The following is a 14,427-nucleotide window of genomic DNA, read 5'->3' as shown; positions in this document are numbered from 1 at the left end:
TTGATAAGCTGTGGGCAGCCCACTAGAGGTTATCAATAAAATATGGTAGTAGGGATGAAACTATACCACTCCTTCATTGATACTAGTATCAAATCAAAGTATTGTGGTATCAATGTTTTTTTATGTACCAACACTAATTATTTAATTTACCCATAAAAATTCTTCATACTATGTAGTGCCTCCATTTGTCTTGACAAATAGCTATGGCATCTGGATGGCGGCATTATGACACCAATCAATACAATACTTTTATTTGATACTCATACTCAGTGTCAAGAGTTGCCAATATTTAATACTGAGTACTGGTATCAAATGAAAGTATTGATACTATGTGTTTCATCCCTAAGTGGTAGAAGCAGATTTCTGCCAGAGTTTAATAAGTGTTACTAATATCTAACATCTAAATCTAAAACAAAAATATTTAAATATGCATTTCTTATGACTTGGGTATTTGATTTTCATTGAAGACATACCATTATAAAGAAAACAAATCACTATTTGTAACTTGGTATATTTAATAAGTACTTTATTTTATATACATATTGCTTCAATAAAGAATGGTAAAATAAATAAATGTCTCCTTTATATAGAGACAATTATACATTTTTACTGATATTTCTCAAAATAAAAAGAAAATATCATACTGAAATATATATTCTATCTTTAAATATAAATTTGATGTGACTACATTATGAAAACCACGCTGTAATTCACAGATAATTGCAGTTACAGTTCCATTCCAAAACAAGTGCCATACAACAATGAAAGTGTAACATAATTATTTCTATTTCATCAGTTTGATAACTTGAACACATTGACAACTTCTATATCATTATAATAGGTCACATCTTAGATATGTAGGATTAATATACAATTTTTCCATAATATTAAATTTGGAATGTTATGAAGATATTAACCAATTCACAACCATAATATTTATAGTATATATACACTTTAAATACAAAACAACACTAGACAGCCTGTTGATGCATCGAAGGCCTTGTTTTTAGATACACGTAAACACAAATTAATATGAAAACAACAGCTACAGTTGGCAGAACTACAGTATGAATTTGTTGACGCATTTTAGCAAACTCTTGCTTTCTCTCCCTCTTTTGCTTTGGTGTTTCTTTCACGGGTCCTTTTAACTTCCTCATCTTTAACCTAAACATAGAAAAAATAAGTTGGGAATACATATGGATGCGGTAATTATCATATTATTAAAAACACTATTGTAAATAAACAAATACCTTAATAATGATACGATACGATATTTGGTGAAACGTTATACTGTAATGCAAATTGAAGTGTCTTAGGCAGCTTTATGTAAAATACAAATAATAAAATAGTAGATAACTTAAATTCAAAACAAATTACAAAGTTGTAATTTTGAAAAAGATAATAATTTGTGATTTGTATTTTGTGACGTGTCAGAATAATGTCACAAACCCAATTTTTTTTTATTATATCCAAATACTGAGCAGTGTGCATTAAGCCATAAAAGTTAAAACGGGAACAATGAAGCATTTGGGAAAACGGAAATGTGAAAAATAACTCTACAACGCGCGGGGTTTGTACAGGTATAGGTATTGTGGAGACAAATGCTCAATCATCCTCAACAAAAAGGGTTGACATTTCGTCCGATTTTTCATCGCAGGTGAAAGCGCTCGAGGTTTTAAAACGTATGGCACCATTTACACTCGTGGTGTAGATCGAATAGCGCAATTTATACCTACTTTAAATACATACCTACCAGTTATTTCTACTACAAAGAAGGTAGGTAGGTACTATATAGTAGGTATATAAACCATCACTTAAATCAATAATAAGACGTACAAAGCGTGCAAAAGAGAAGAACCTCTTTAACGGAGATACAGCAAGATAGAAAAGACATCTAATCTATTGTTACTGTAATTGTACTGAAACTGATTTTGATTGATAAATTCTAAGTAGTCAGCTATTCTTGCATTAGGTTTTAGGTAGCTCCTTTGTATTTTCAATATTAAACCACAAGCTAACGCACACATTGAGAAATCAAAATTGATCACGCATGACCGAACACTCAGGTCGTATACACACTAGTATATTGTAAGTCTGTGCCGAGTAGGTAGATAACTATGTAGGTTGTAGTTACCTCTGATGAAAAAAGACAAGGCTGTATGGCTTGGTTCCCTTGCCTGCTCTCTGGAACGAATGACAAAAATAACAAATTACCTCTGATGAATCATTCAATGTATTTCTTTGGGGATTTAATAAATGATATTAGATAATTATAGAAAACCATTTATTTCATACAACCAGATACAACATTAAATGTATTGACCCGAAATATCGATTACATTACACAACACCGTTTGCTTGACATGGACTATGACGGAGTCCTATCTCAAAAATACCTACTTTTTATTTAACTTCTGTATCGATATCTCACTCTACACAATGCGCAAGGATAATATCTCATTCGGCATATTTGCCATTGCTTAATATAGGTACATACATTTTTATATATTTTTTGGAGATAGATAGATATTTCAAATTGTAAAGATCACAATATAATCATTTTATTGTGCCTTTGTATAGTTAATATTAGTATCATAACCTTTTTTTATGGAATAGGAGGATAAACGAGCGTACGGCTCACCGGGTGTTAAGTGATCACCGCCGCCCACAATCTCTTGCAACACCAGAGGAATCACAGGAGCGATGCCGGCCTTTAAGGGAAGATTTCTGTAAGAGATGTTCTTAGATTAAAGACCCTGGTGAAAGCGTTAGTGATGATATAATTAATAATGATTTAAGTACCTACATAACTCGGTCTTCCAACAACCCATGCTAAAAAAAAATATAAGCTACCCAGTAATACTCTCAATTTTGGGCCTTAGCCACGAAAAATCTCCATTTATCAAATCTCCTGCAGAACATTCCCTTAATGGCTAGCTTAGTATCCTACTAGAGAGATTGCTGAATCTGTGGTCATCGGTAGGCCAAATTGACATAAAGACTTAAGACACTGGTCATCCATAGGGCGAGAAAATACTTCAAGCTACACTTGTTGTTCTCATCTCTAGTCTGGTATCCATCCCAGTATCAGCTAGAATAATTTGACCGAATGCAACACAGAGTTGCTAGAACTGTCAGCGATCCAGTATTATTTGACTTTGCTTGATGTTGTTGTTCACTGCATTATGAGTATTTTACTCTACCGCTTTTATCACGGGTAGTATTCCACTATCGCACTACACGACACAATCTTAGGTATCATCCTCACCGTCCTGGTTGTGTGGTGCTCCTTCCATAGTGTGATTTTCAAGGAATTTTCTTCCATGTACAAGCAAGCCCGGTTAAAAGTTGGGTTGGGAATTTCTTATTAGATCTCCTCCCCAAGCACACTACACCCTTTTACGAACTGATGTTCTAGCCGTTTGACGTCATGACGTTTACGGAGTGTTGTTGCAATATATATTATGTTATTGTCATTTCCTGTGGGAAATAAATATTTTATTTATAATCTATTCTAGAAATTAACGAAAGTAAAAAAACTTCTTGTTAGCCAGATACGGAAAAATTTTGCACTTCTTCGGGAAGTTTGTTCTACAGCTTAGTTATAGATACATGGAAGAAAGTTCCTGGAAAACTGCTCTGTAGACGACCGCCATACATCCAGATGATGGGAATATCCTAATTTGTGGCGTGTCGTGCGCAGATGTAATTCGATAGGAATCAGGTGAAACGGCTCTGCGGAACATACTAACTGTATTCAATGACGCTTACGCATTGGTGTTATATTTTTGTGATTAATTTTTTTTTTATGGAATAGGAAGACAAACGAGCGTACGGGTCACCTGGTGTTAAGTGATCACCGCCGCCCACATTCTCTTGCAACACCAAAGGAATCACAAGAGCGTTGCCGGCCTTTAAGGAAGATGTACGCGCTTTTTTTGAAGGTACCCATGTCGTATCGTCCCAGAAACACCGCACAAGGAAGCTCTTATTTACTTTTTCATCTAAATCAATGAACACATACCTTACATATTTTATGGTTATTGTGTTGATTCAATTTACATAGATTGTATTTAAAATAATTTGTAAATTCCGAAGCTGTAAATGTTTGCAACGTATAAGGCTGATTTTAGTCTCACGCTCACCGTCAGCGCTCATAGCTCAGCGCGTAGTTTGTCAGCGCTGAGGCTCAGCGTGGCTCGTTTAGTATCGTACTGACCGCCTTACTGTACAGACGACGACCAAAATGCAGAGTGTATTAATTATTGCTGCTTTGTATTATCTATCCCAAAAAAATAAAAACCGGCGGCGACGAAGACTATCTATCTATGTTCATCCATTAATTGAGCAGAGAGCCGTTGCAGGAGACTTTGTCTTGTTATATGGCAGTTTGAGGGTTGACGAAAGTAAATTCTTTAATTACTTTCGAATGTCAACTAGAACTTTTGACTTTTGAATTACTGGCAAAGATACAGGATAAACTGGTCCATTGCAGCTTACGACGTGTACCTATAGCACCGATTGAACGACTAATGGTGACTTTAATGTAAGAAAAAAACATATTTACTCGTTTTATCATTATGTTGCCCTGTACTTTTCCCGGGGCGTAAAAAGAATAGGGGAGTCCCAGGCCCATGGGTGTCGTAAGAGGCGACTAAGGCCTTTTTTGGAAGTGGGAGAGTCACGCTGCCGTCTTTTGACGTCAGCACAATCGGGCCAGACTCGTCCGGGCTAATTACCACACTCGCACAGAATACCGGCGTGAAGTAGCGGCCTAGTGCCGCTATGTTTCGCATAGGTTCGTGTCGAGGACCGGAGGCCAATCCCCCCCCCCCCTCCCCTTCGCCCCAACAAAAAAATATGAGAGCGGTATAAAAAGATAAATTACCCCAGGAGGGTACCGGCTCCTGTAGAGCCGGAGAATCCCTCCCCGAGCATTCTCGCTCGGGCTGCCCCTCGTATTCTGGGGAGGGCACAGTACCGCGCATGACCGAGGACAAACGAGGCAGTAGCACCACGGCACCCCGCTCCACGCTTAATGTGGACTTTTGTAACATCAGGGGAATTCACTCCAACTTAAACGCCGTCCACCACCACCTTGAAACGGCGCAGCCGGCCTTGTGTTTCCTTACGGAGACGCAGATATCTCGACCTAACGATACGTCATATTTAACGTACCCCGGGTACAAAATTGAGCACAATTTTTTGCCTCATGCCGGGGTATGTGTGTACGTTAGGGAGGATATCTGCTGTCGCCGTCTCGGCAATTTTGAGGGTAGGGACCTGTCCACTCTCTGGCTCCGCGTAGATTACCGCGTCCGCATCTATGCGTGTGTCTACAGGTCCCATAGTGGTAACGCAGAAACCGATCATCTCATGGGCTGCTTTCAAGCGGCAATTAACGACGTGCTTGCACAGATCCCCTCCGCTGAAATCGTAGTCTTGGGTGATTTCAACGGGCACAATGCCGAATAGCTTGGATCACGTACCACAGACTACGTAGGGCGATCTGCGCATAATTTTGCATTGGCGTATGGTCTGTCCCAATTGGTTGAGTCGCCAACGCGGCTCCCGGATGTGGATAGCCACATGCCGTCCTTATTGGATCTTCTGCTGACTACACATCCCGATGGTTACCAGGTCTTTGTCGACGCCCCTCTCGGAACGTCCGACCATTGCCTGGTCAGGAGTGTAGTGCCTATCCGACGCCAACGTCGCAGACCACCAGCGACCCGCCGCGTATGGCACTACAAGTCAGCAGATTGCGATAGGATGCGTTCCTTTTTTGCATCCTACCCTTGGGGCAGGGTTTGTTTCCCTTCGGATGATCCTAGTGCCTGCGCCGTTGCAGTAGCCGATGTGATACTACAGGGTATGGATATTTTTATACCAAACTCTGTAGTACCCATCGGTGGTAGATCACAGCCCTGGTTCCATGCGTCAGTTAAAGAAGCATCTGACTGCAAAAAACAGGCGTATTGAGCTTGGGTTGCGGCGCTGGGCACAAAGGATCCGAACTGCATAGTTCTTAAGAGGAAATACAACCGTGCCTCCAGATTTTTTAAGCGGCAAATCACCCTTGCAAATCAAAACACGTCGTCAAAATCGGCGAGCAGCTTTCCAGTTACCCGACCGGAACACGCAAGTTCTGGTCGTTGTCGAAAGCTGCTCTTTGTAACTTCAGCCAGCCGTCCATGCCGCCGTTGCACATGAGGAATGACACCCTGGCCCATACGGCAAAAGAGAAAGCCGATCTCTTGTGCACTCTTTTCGCCTCTAACTCCACTCTTGACGACAGCGGAAAAACACCGCCGACCATCCCGCGGTGTCAGAGCTCTATGCCTGAAGTACAGTTCAGACAGAAAACTGTTAGGCGAGCTCTATTTTCGTTGGACGTCAGGAAGTCGAGCGGGCCGGATGGCATTTCTCCAATCGTGCTTAGAATGTGTGCCCCTGAGTTGACGCCAGTGCTAACGCGTTTATTCCGGCACTCTTATTCTAAAGGCGTAGTCCCTGACTCATGGAAGTCAGCCCTTGTCCATCCGATCCAAAAAAAAGGAGACAGTTCGGATCCGGCAAACTACAGGCCTATTACTATTACCTCCCTGCTCTCCAAAATCATGGAGAGCTTAATTAGCCGTCAGCTCTTGGTATACCTAGAGGGTCACCAGTTGATCAACGACCGATAATACGGTTTTCGCCATGGTCGGTCGGCAGGTGATCTTCTGGTATACCTAACACATAGATGGGCTGCGGCTATTGAAAGCAAGGGGGAAGGCCTGGCAGTTAGCCTGGATATAGCGAAGGTCTTTGATCGTGTATGGCACCAGGCGCTCCTCTCCAAACTTCCACCATTTGGGCTTCCCGAGAGCTTGTGCAAGTGGACCTCCAGCTTCCTCACTGGGCGCAGCATACAGGTCGTTGTCGACGGATATTGCTCGAACCCGAAGCCCGTGAATGCTGGAGTGCCCCAAGGCTGTGTGCTGTCTCCCACGCTGTTTCTTCTGCATATCAATGATATGTTGGACACCTCCAACATTCATTGCTATGCGGATGACAGCACTGGTGATGCCGTATACACGGGCCATGCAGGTCTCTCTCGGGAAATCGTCGACCAGTGCCGGGAGAAACTTTTGTCTTCTATCGAGTCCTCTCTTGAGAAGGTCGCGGAATGGGGAAAATTGAACCTTGTCCAATTTAACCCCCAGAAGACTCAAGTTTGCGCGTTTACCACTAAAAAAACCCCATTTGTCGTATCACCGCTCTTCGACAACACTTCCCTCAAAGCCTCGCCTAGTATCGGAATACTGGGTCTCGAAATCTCGAGCGATTGCCAATTTCGTGGTCATCTGGAAGGCAAAGCCAAATTGGCTTCAAAGAAACTGGGCGTCATTAATAGAGCACGGCAATACTTCAAGCCGGCCCACATACTAGCGCTTTACAAAGCGCAGGTCCGGCCACACATGGAGTATTGCTGTCATCTCTGGTCTGGCGCACCCCAGTATCAGCTCGATCCATTTGACCGCGTGCAACGTAGAGCAGCTCGAATTGTCGGGGTCCCAGTGCTCTGTGAACGGCTGGATCACTTGGCGTTGCGCAGAGACGTCGCTTCATTGTGTGTCTTCTACCGCATTTATCACGGGGAGTGTTCCGAAGAGCTGTTTAACCTGATTCCTGCCGCCGAATTCCACCTTCGCACGACACGCCACAAGTTAGGATATCATCCTCACCATCTGGATGTGTGGCGGTCCTCCACAGTGCGGTTTTCAAGGAGCTTTCTTCCACGTACTACAAAGCTGTGGAATGAGCTTCCTTGTGCGGTGTTTCCGGGACGATACGACATGGGTACCTTCAAAAAAAGCGCGTACACCTTCCTTAAAGGCCGGCAACGCTCCTGTGATTCCTCTAGTGTTGCAAGAGATTGTGGGCGGCAGTGATCACTTAACAACAAGTGACCCGTACGCTCGTTTGTCCTCCTATTCCATAAAAAAAAATGTTTAATTATAGTAAAGTAAGAGAACAACATATTTATTATTTTAATGTTTCATAAGGACAGATAAAAAAGAAAAATTAAATTATAATAAGTAATTGAACACATATAATTATTTATTCATCAGTAAGTCTCGCTGTTTGATAACCAGAGTAACCAGGATTCGCATTGTTGGTTTCGTACTCTGGGTAAGCTTGAGTCTGATAATTGTAAGATGATGCAAATCTTCTCGCGCGTCGTTGGAGTAAGAGCTATTTGATATGTTGTAATTTCGAATATCCATGGCTTCTTGTAGCACTCTCGATCTAAACTCCAGCTTTTGTCCTACATCAAAACTTTTTAAAATTGGACCCAAAGAAGCGAAAAAAGCCAGGTCGTCAGCGGCAAGATCTGGGGTTTGGTTACTTAAAAAAGTTAATAATTCTTTTTCAAATGGAGAACTTTCTGGATTTGTTTTCGGGGCCCTTCTTTTTCTCTTTTCCAACCAAGGTTTTTGTGATGATGCTGAATCAACACCACGGTCAATCTGCTCACTGTGTTGAGTGTTTGAAAAAACTTGCTGCATTAATATATCAGAATCTTAAGTATTTTCTGAAGTCCCCATACTATCCAATGTATTATCTATATTTACTAAGGGTGAGGGAAGGGAAGTCATTCAGTGATTCATCAACTTCATTCTCAACTGTTGGAGCTAGGAATCTTAATTCGTCATAATATATGTACTTTTTGGATTTTGGTGCAGCACTTCCAGAGGGCGTTTTTTTAATTGCGTTCTTTGTTCTAAAAAACGCGTCCCGGGCTGTTTTTCACCTTTGTTGAACCAGTTTTCCTGAAATAATAAAAACTTTTTTTTTTTGATTTCTTGCTACGGGTCGAACATATACAGATTTGCAGTATTCATTTAGGATGGGATTCGCAACAATCAGTAAGATCGTGGACGAAGTGTGTAAAGTTATATGGGAAACGCTACACGATGAATGTATGCTACGCGTTATTTAAAAACGCTTCCTAGAAGTCCATGTCGGACATCAGCGCTGATGGTACGCGAGCCGTCGGCGTAAGACTAAAATCAGCCTAAGACTATTAATTGAATTAGGCGTTACTTTGCGAAAATCTATAATTATACAAATGATTTAAGTTTTCTTTAGTGTTGATTACGCCAATATTTGTTTTTAAAACAATTCGACACGTGTTTTGCCTCTACACGAGGCATCCTCAGGACGTGTTGTCTCGCCAAAATCTGGCACGAGACTCGAAACACGTGTCGAATTGTTTTAAAAACAAATATTGGCGTAATTAACACTAAAGAAAACTTAAATCACATTTGTATGTATAAGACTGGCAATGAGTTTTATGCCACTTCTTCTCATTTAACATCGACGTTTCCTAAGAGATGGTGAATTCTTTTACATGTATAAGTGCCATTTAGATTTTTGACACACTACTTAAATTGTAATTGAAATGATTTGTAAATGTTGAATTAAAAGAGTGGCAATGAGTTTCTCGCGAATTGTTCTCAATTAGCTCAGCCTTTTACAATGTGGTGGTAAATGTAATTACAAAAGTAAACTTTTGACATTCATAAGTGTCATTTCCGTGACCTTCATGAAAAAACTTAATATCGTGCGTGCATTGCTGAAAGTAGGGCCTAACTGTTCGTTTTTTAATTATAATATTAATTAATTTTTTTCTGTTCTGTTAAAAAAAACACATTTCATAATTTTTATTGGTAGGCTTTTAATTAATAACAAACAATATCAGAAATATAACTTACACAATTATGTTCATATGTTGAAAATTATTTTATTAGTTAACTAGATATTCATTTAAAATCACATATTAATATAACACTATATAACACACTGTAATGAAAATTTAAACATGAAATTCACCCCCATCTCTTTTTTCATCAGATAGTATATTTAGAATGTACGCAGATCCGCTTTGTGACAACCAAATCATACTCATGAATAATGCTTCTATCAGTCCAATACCTATTCCACCCAGAACATCCAATATGTAATGTCTTTCTAGTAATATTCTTGATATAGATACAGATGTGACCCAAGCAATAAGTGGCGGATAAAATATTATAGATATTGGTTCAATATAGATCAATATAACAGCAACTAATGTAGCTCTGCTTGCATGTCCAGAAGGAAATGAGTACTTGTCCGGATTCCCAGGGATTAGTTTATTCATTGGCACAGGTCTTCTTCTTCTTACAAAAGCTTTGATAACAGCTATAACCACTATATCTAAAAACAAGGCTGAAAAACAGATAAACAAAAATTAACTATTATTATAAAAAAATATCACAAACCATTTTGCCCTGTAATTTCCCCAGGGCGTAAAAAGAATAAGGGAGTCCCAGGCCCATGGGTGTCGTAAGAGGCGACTAAGGGCTTCGCTGCCGTCTTTTGACGTCAGCACAATCGAAGACTCGTCCGGGTTAATTACCACACTCACACAAAATACCGGCGTGAAGTAGCGGCCTAGTGCCGCTATGTTTCGCATAGGTTAGTGTCGAGGACCGGTGGCCATTCCATACAAAGCGTAGGTCCAGCCACACATGGAGTATTACTGTCATATCTGGTCTGGCGCACCCCAGTATCAGCTCGATCCATTTGACCGCGTGCAATGTAGAGCAGCTTGAATTGTCGGGGACCCAGTGCTCTGTGAACGGCTGGATCACTTGGCGTTGCGTAGAGATGTCGCTTCATTGCGTATTTTCTACCGCATTTATTACGGGGTGTTCCGAAGAGCTGTTTCGCCTGATTCCTGCCGCCGAACTCCACCTTCGCACGACACGCCACAAGTTAGGATATCATCCCCACCATCCTGATATGTGGCGGTCCTCCACAGTGCGGTTTTCAAATTCAAATATTTTTATTCAAAATAGAATTGTAAGAGATTGTGGGCGGCGATGATCACTTAACACCAGGTGACCCGTACGCTCGTTTGTCCTCCTATTCCATAAAAAAAAACATACACAGCCTACATTTGATATCAATCTGTTAAGCAAATACAGTTGTTTTATAGCTAAGGTTTAACCATTTTTAAGGTGTGCCATTTATTATATTTTCGTTAGATTTATTTTAAATATTACATATACACATAGTTTAAATATTATTTCCTTGCAAACTCTTTCCTCATACATCCTTTGGTGTATAACAGAAGTGCTAAGAGTATGTGTTGAAGTTACTAAACAAGTTGTTAAAGTTTCTTATTCTTGGTGATTGACCATTTAATTTTTCGTATATTATAGAACCTTTATTATTACATTGTATGTTTTTCACAAAAAGTATAAGAAATTTTTAATTAAAAAAACCTTTGCAGTTACTTCATACAATTTGTTAATGACTGTACAGTCTCTTTAAATTAATCTGACAGGTCCCCAGATATATTTTTCAGCTCTGTGTTGCACACGGTCAAATGGATAGAGCTGATACTGAGGCGCTGCAGTCCAGAGATGACAGCAATACTGCATATGTGGCCGGACCTGCGCTTTGTTGAGCTCTAGAATGTGCCGCCTTCAAGCATTACTGTACTCTATTTTTGGCTCCCAGTTTCTTAGAAGCCAAATTGGGTTTGCCCTCCAGATGACTGTGAAATTGGCAATCGCTCAAGATTTCCGACACTAGATGAGCCTTTAAGGGAAGTGTTTTGGAAGAGAGGTGACACAACAAATGGCCATTTTTTAGTGGTAAACGCACAAACTTGAGTCACTCTTGTTCAGGAAAGTTCACATTTTTGGAGAGATTATTTTAAAATTCTTGGTTGTAGTGTTATTTTTCACATACTAAAATATTTGTTGTATCATAACAATTCTAGTAGGCCCAAACACACCTGAGAAACTTGGCACATACACCTATGGTACACTATATTCATGGCAAAAAAAGAATTTTTAAATGATGTCTATACTGATAAAATATGAAGAGTTCCATCAATAACTAATGGATTCCCTCATCAGATCTGATATCTGGCAGTATAACCTATCAAATTAAAAAATACATTAACAAATTATTATTACTTTTATTTTACCATGCTTATGTTTCTTTTAAGTATTGTTCTATTTTGTACTAAGTGGTTTTCAGCAGCAAATAAAATATTATTACTATGAATTGGTTCACAAATGATAAAGATTTGATTAAAATAATTACCAACATATAAATAATAACCTTCTATTTTTAGCCATTTAAAAATATATTATTTTTGTGGACAGTGAAGGAATTTCTGTTTCACAAACGAATAATAAGGAGGATAGAATGAACTCTAGATAATATATTAAAATATCAAACTTGTCTTCTATACACAAGATACATAAATTACATATTTTTAAATATGGCAGATACATTCACTCACCAATTAACATATTGACTTGAATTTGATACATTTCACTGTTGTTAAATAACCATATGAATGTTAACCATCCTGCAAGCCACACTATCCCATGGCAAGACACCTGGAAGACCAATTGTTCAGGTTAATTCAGCAGCTGATTTTGCCACCAGGCATCACAAAAAACTTTAAATTTAATTTGATTCACATAAATGTCTTTGTGGAATCACCCACCATTCTCAAACCAATACAACTTAGACACCTTCAACTTACTCTTGAAGAGTATTTATTGCATGTAATATTGCATATAATAAAATACACTGGCTTGTCCTTTCCTTAATACTGAAAAAAACTGAATTTTATCAGATATGAATTTGACGATAATATTACCTCTAAAAATTTTGCATGATTTGCCAAGGATCTAAGTGCTGTAATTCTCTGGGAATTTTCTACAAATTTTTTTGTTAGTTTTATGTCATTTCTAAGTATTTTTTGTAATACATCTGGAACTTTTCTCTTATCTTCTGGTTGCAGCTGTAAATTAAGTATAAAATGAATGGAAATTTATTTAGTTTACAGTAGAGACGATGGCATATAGATGATAAAATATTTTGTTTCTCACCAAATCCATGGTAGCTAACACAGAAGTACGTTTTCACTTTCCAAATAACAAGGTGACACTAACAAAGAATATTTACTCAACCACACAGTTGAGCTAACAAGTAACAGATATTCTGATATTTTTATAAATGTTATTGTATTTTCGTTTACTTGAGTAGTGCAGCAAGTTGGCACTTGGCTAGATAGGTATCTGTATTCTAATTAGTTCTCTTTACAAGTTTAATGCAAATGAAATATGAATCATTTAAATAAGTAGGTTCGAAATAATTGGAGCCAATGACGTAATGTATATATCCAGCAATGACGAAAGCGGCTTGATATAATAATGAGATATATTACAACAGTTTAAATGTATTACTCATTAAAATTATACATCTTTAATATTAAATTTAATTAAATAATGAATATCATGTCAAGTGTCAGTGTCACTGTGTGGTCACTGACACAGAACACTTACTCTAACAGTCTGGCAGGTCAGCGATGAATCAACAATCTCGTTGAAGTTACTCTTCAAGTCAATTCAAGTAAGTACCTAGTACTTGAATTCGTCAAGTCGTCAGACGTCAACGACCTCGTTAGAGTAAAAGTGTTGTGTCAACGACGTTTCCGAATCCAACGCTGAACGTAGTGTTTAATATGTTTAATTTCTCTTTGTCCAACGCGATACGTGTGCCTCGTTTTGACTTAAAGGTCTTGTCAAAGAGTATAATTATATAAAGGGAATGATTTATTGATTTATGACATTTTATGACCAGTGGGCAGGTTTCAAAGCGAGAGACAGCTGACAAAGCTTTAATTTTGAGGCCAACTAACAGATGGCACTACAGTTTTCTGAAAACGTCACTATAAGGCGACTTTTTTATTAAATCGTTAGTTCGCCATTTGTTCTTGATTGTTCTCTATAAACATTTGTTTGTTCTCGATTTTTTTTTTAAATTTGCAATTCATAAAAATTGTTAGGTTAGGTTATGTTAGAACAGTTAAATTTATTTATTAAAATTTTGAATATTATTATTTTAATATTAATTTTTTTTATAAAATTATTAAAACAACGCACGAACCGAGCGTAGCGTGCCGCGGCAGCGGCCGGCGAGTGCCAGAACCAAATAGTAGGCGTTTCCCCCCATTTTTAATTAATTGTTTGTAAAGCCCGGAAGAAGATTTCGTCCAAGAACCAACACTAGACTTTGGCAACGATAACTGCAATTCACTTCCCTGTTTCTGGACCTTCAAGACTGCCTGATCCTGTTTTATCTACTGATTCTTCTGGACTTGTCTCCACGTCATCTCTTGTGTCAGTTGTGTCTCCAGCAGACATACTACCTCTTCCCAAAGCAACACGACGTAAGCGGAGCGGAAGAAGTTTAAAGTCGACACTTCTAACATCTTCTCCGCACAAGAAAGCCCTTCGGGACAAAAAATTACAAGCTGAAAGGTTGGTCAAAGAAAGAGAAGATCGTAAAATTAAAAATGCA

At 38.9% G+C, this 14,427-nt stretch overlaps 2 protein-coding genes across 2 annotated transcripts; both read right to left on the bottom strand.

The window, feature by feature from the left end:
- Positions 1–495: 495 nt before the first annotated feature.
- Positions 496–1,420, bottom strand: LOC126965889 (single-pass membrane and coiled-coil domain-containing protein 4). Its single transcript, XM_050809665.1, has 2 exons — positions 1,251–1,420; positions 496–1,164 (listed from the first exon to the last, which is right to left on the bottom strand). Exon 2 carries the CDS (start codon positions 1,155–1,157, stop codon positions 972–974), a length of 186 nt encoding a protein of 61 aa, XP_050665622.1. The 5' UTR covers positions 1,158–1,164; positions 1,251–1,420; the 3' UTR covers positions 496–971.
- An 8,282-nt stretch (positions 1,421–9,702) lies between these two features.
- Positions 9,703–13,390, bottom strand: LOC126965880 (polyisoprenoid diphosphate/phosphate phosphohydrolase PLPP6). The gene is made up of 4 exons (XM_050809653.1): positions 12,954–13,390; positions 12,722–12,865; positions 12,356–12,455; positions 9,703–10,260 (listed from the first exon to the last, which is right to left on the bottom strand). The coding sequence occupies exons 1-4, from the start codon at positions 12,960–12,962 to the stop codon at positions 9,866–9,868; spliced, it is 648 nt and encodes a 215-aa protein (XP_050665610.1). The 5' UTR covers positions 12,963–13,390; the 3' UTR covers positions 9,703–9,865.
- Between the last annotated feature and the right edge of the window lie 1,037 nt (positions 13,391–14,427).

This window comes from Leptidea sinapis, chromosome 9 (genome assembly GCF_905404315.1).
Source record: "Leptidea sinapis chromosome 9, ilLepSina1.1, whole genome shotgun sequence".
Lineage (NCBI taxonomy): Eukaryota > Metazoa > Arthropoda > Insecta > Lepidoptera > Pieridae > Leptidea > Leptidea sinapis.
The sequence above is the reverse complement of the archived record's forward strand: the minus strand, read 5'-3'. Positions and strand labels throughout refer to the sequence as shown.

Excerpts from the sequence above, each read along its gene's own strand:
- LOC126965889 (XM_050809665.1), bottom strand. The coding sequence starts at position 1,157 with ATGAGGAAGTTAAAAGGACCCGTGAAAGAAACACCAAAGCAAAAGAGG.
- LOC126965880 (XM_050809653.1), bottom strand. Across the intron at positions 12,456-12,721 it reads ATCATGCAAAATTTTTAGAG|GTGTCTTGCCATGGGATAGT; the intron begins GTAATATTATCG and ends TTGGTCTTCCAG. Across the intron at positions 10,261-12,355 it reads TCAAGTCAATATGTTAATTG|CCTTGTTTTTAGATATAGTG; the intron begins GTGAGTGAATGT and ends TCTGTTTTTCAG.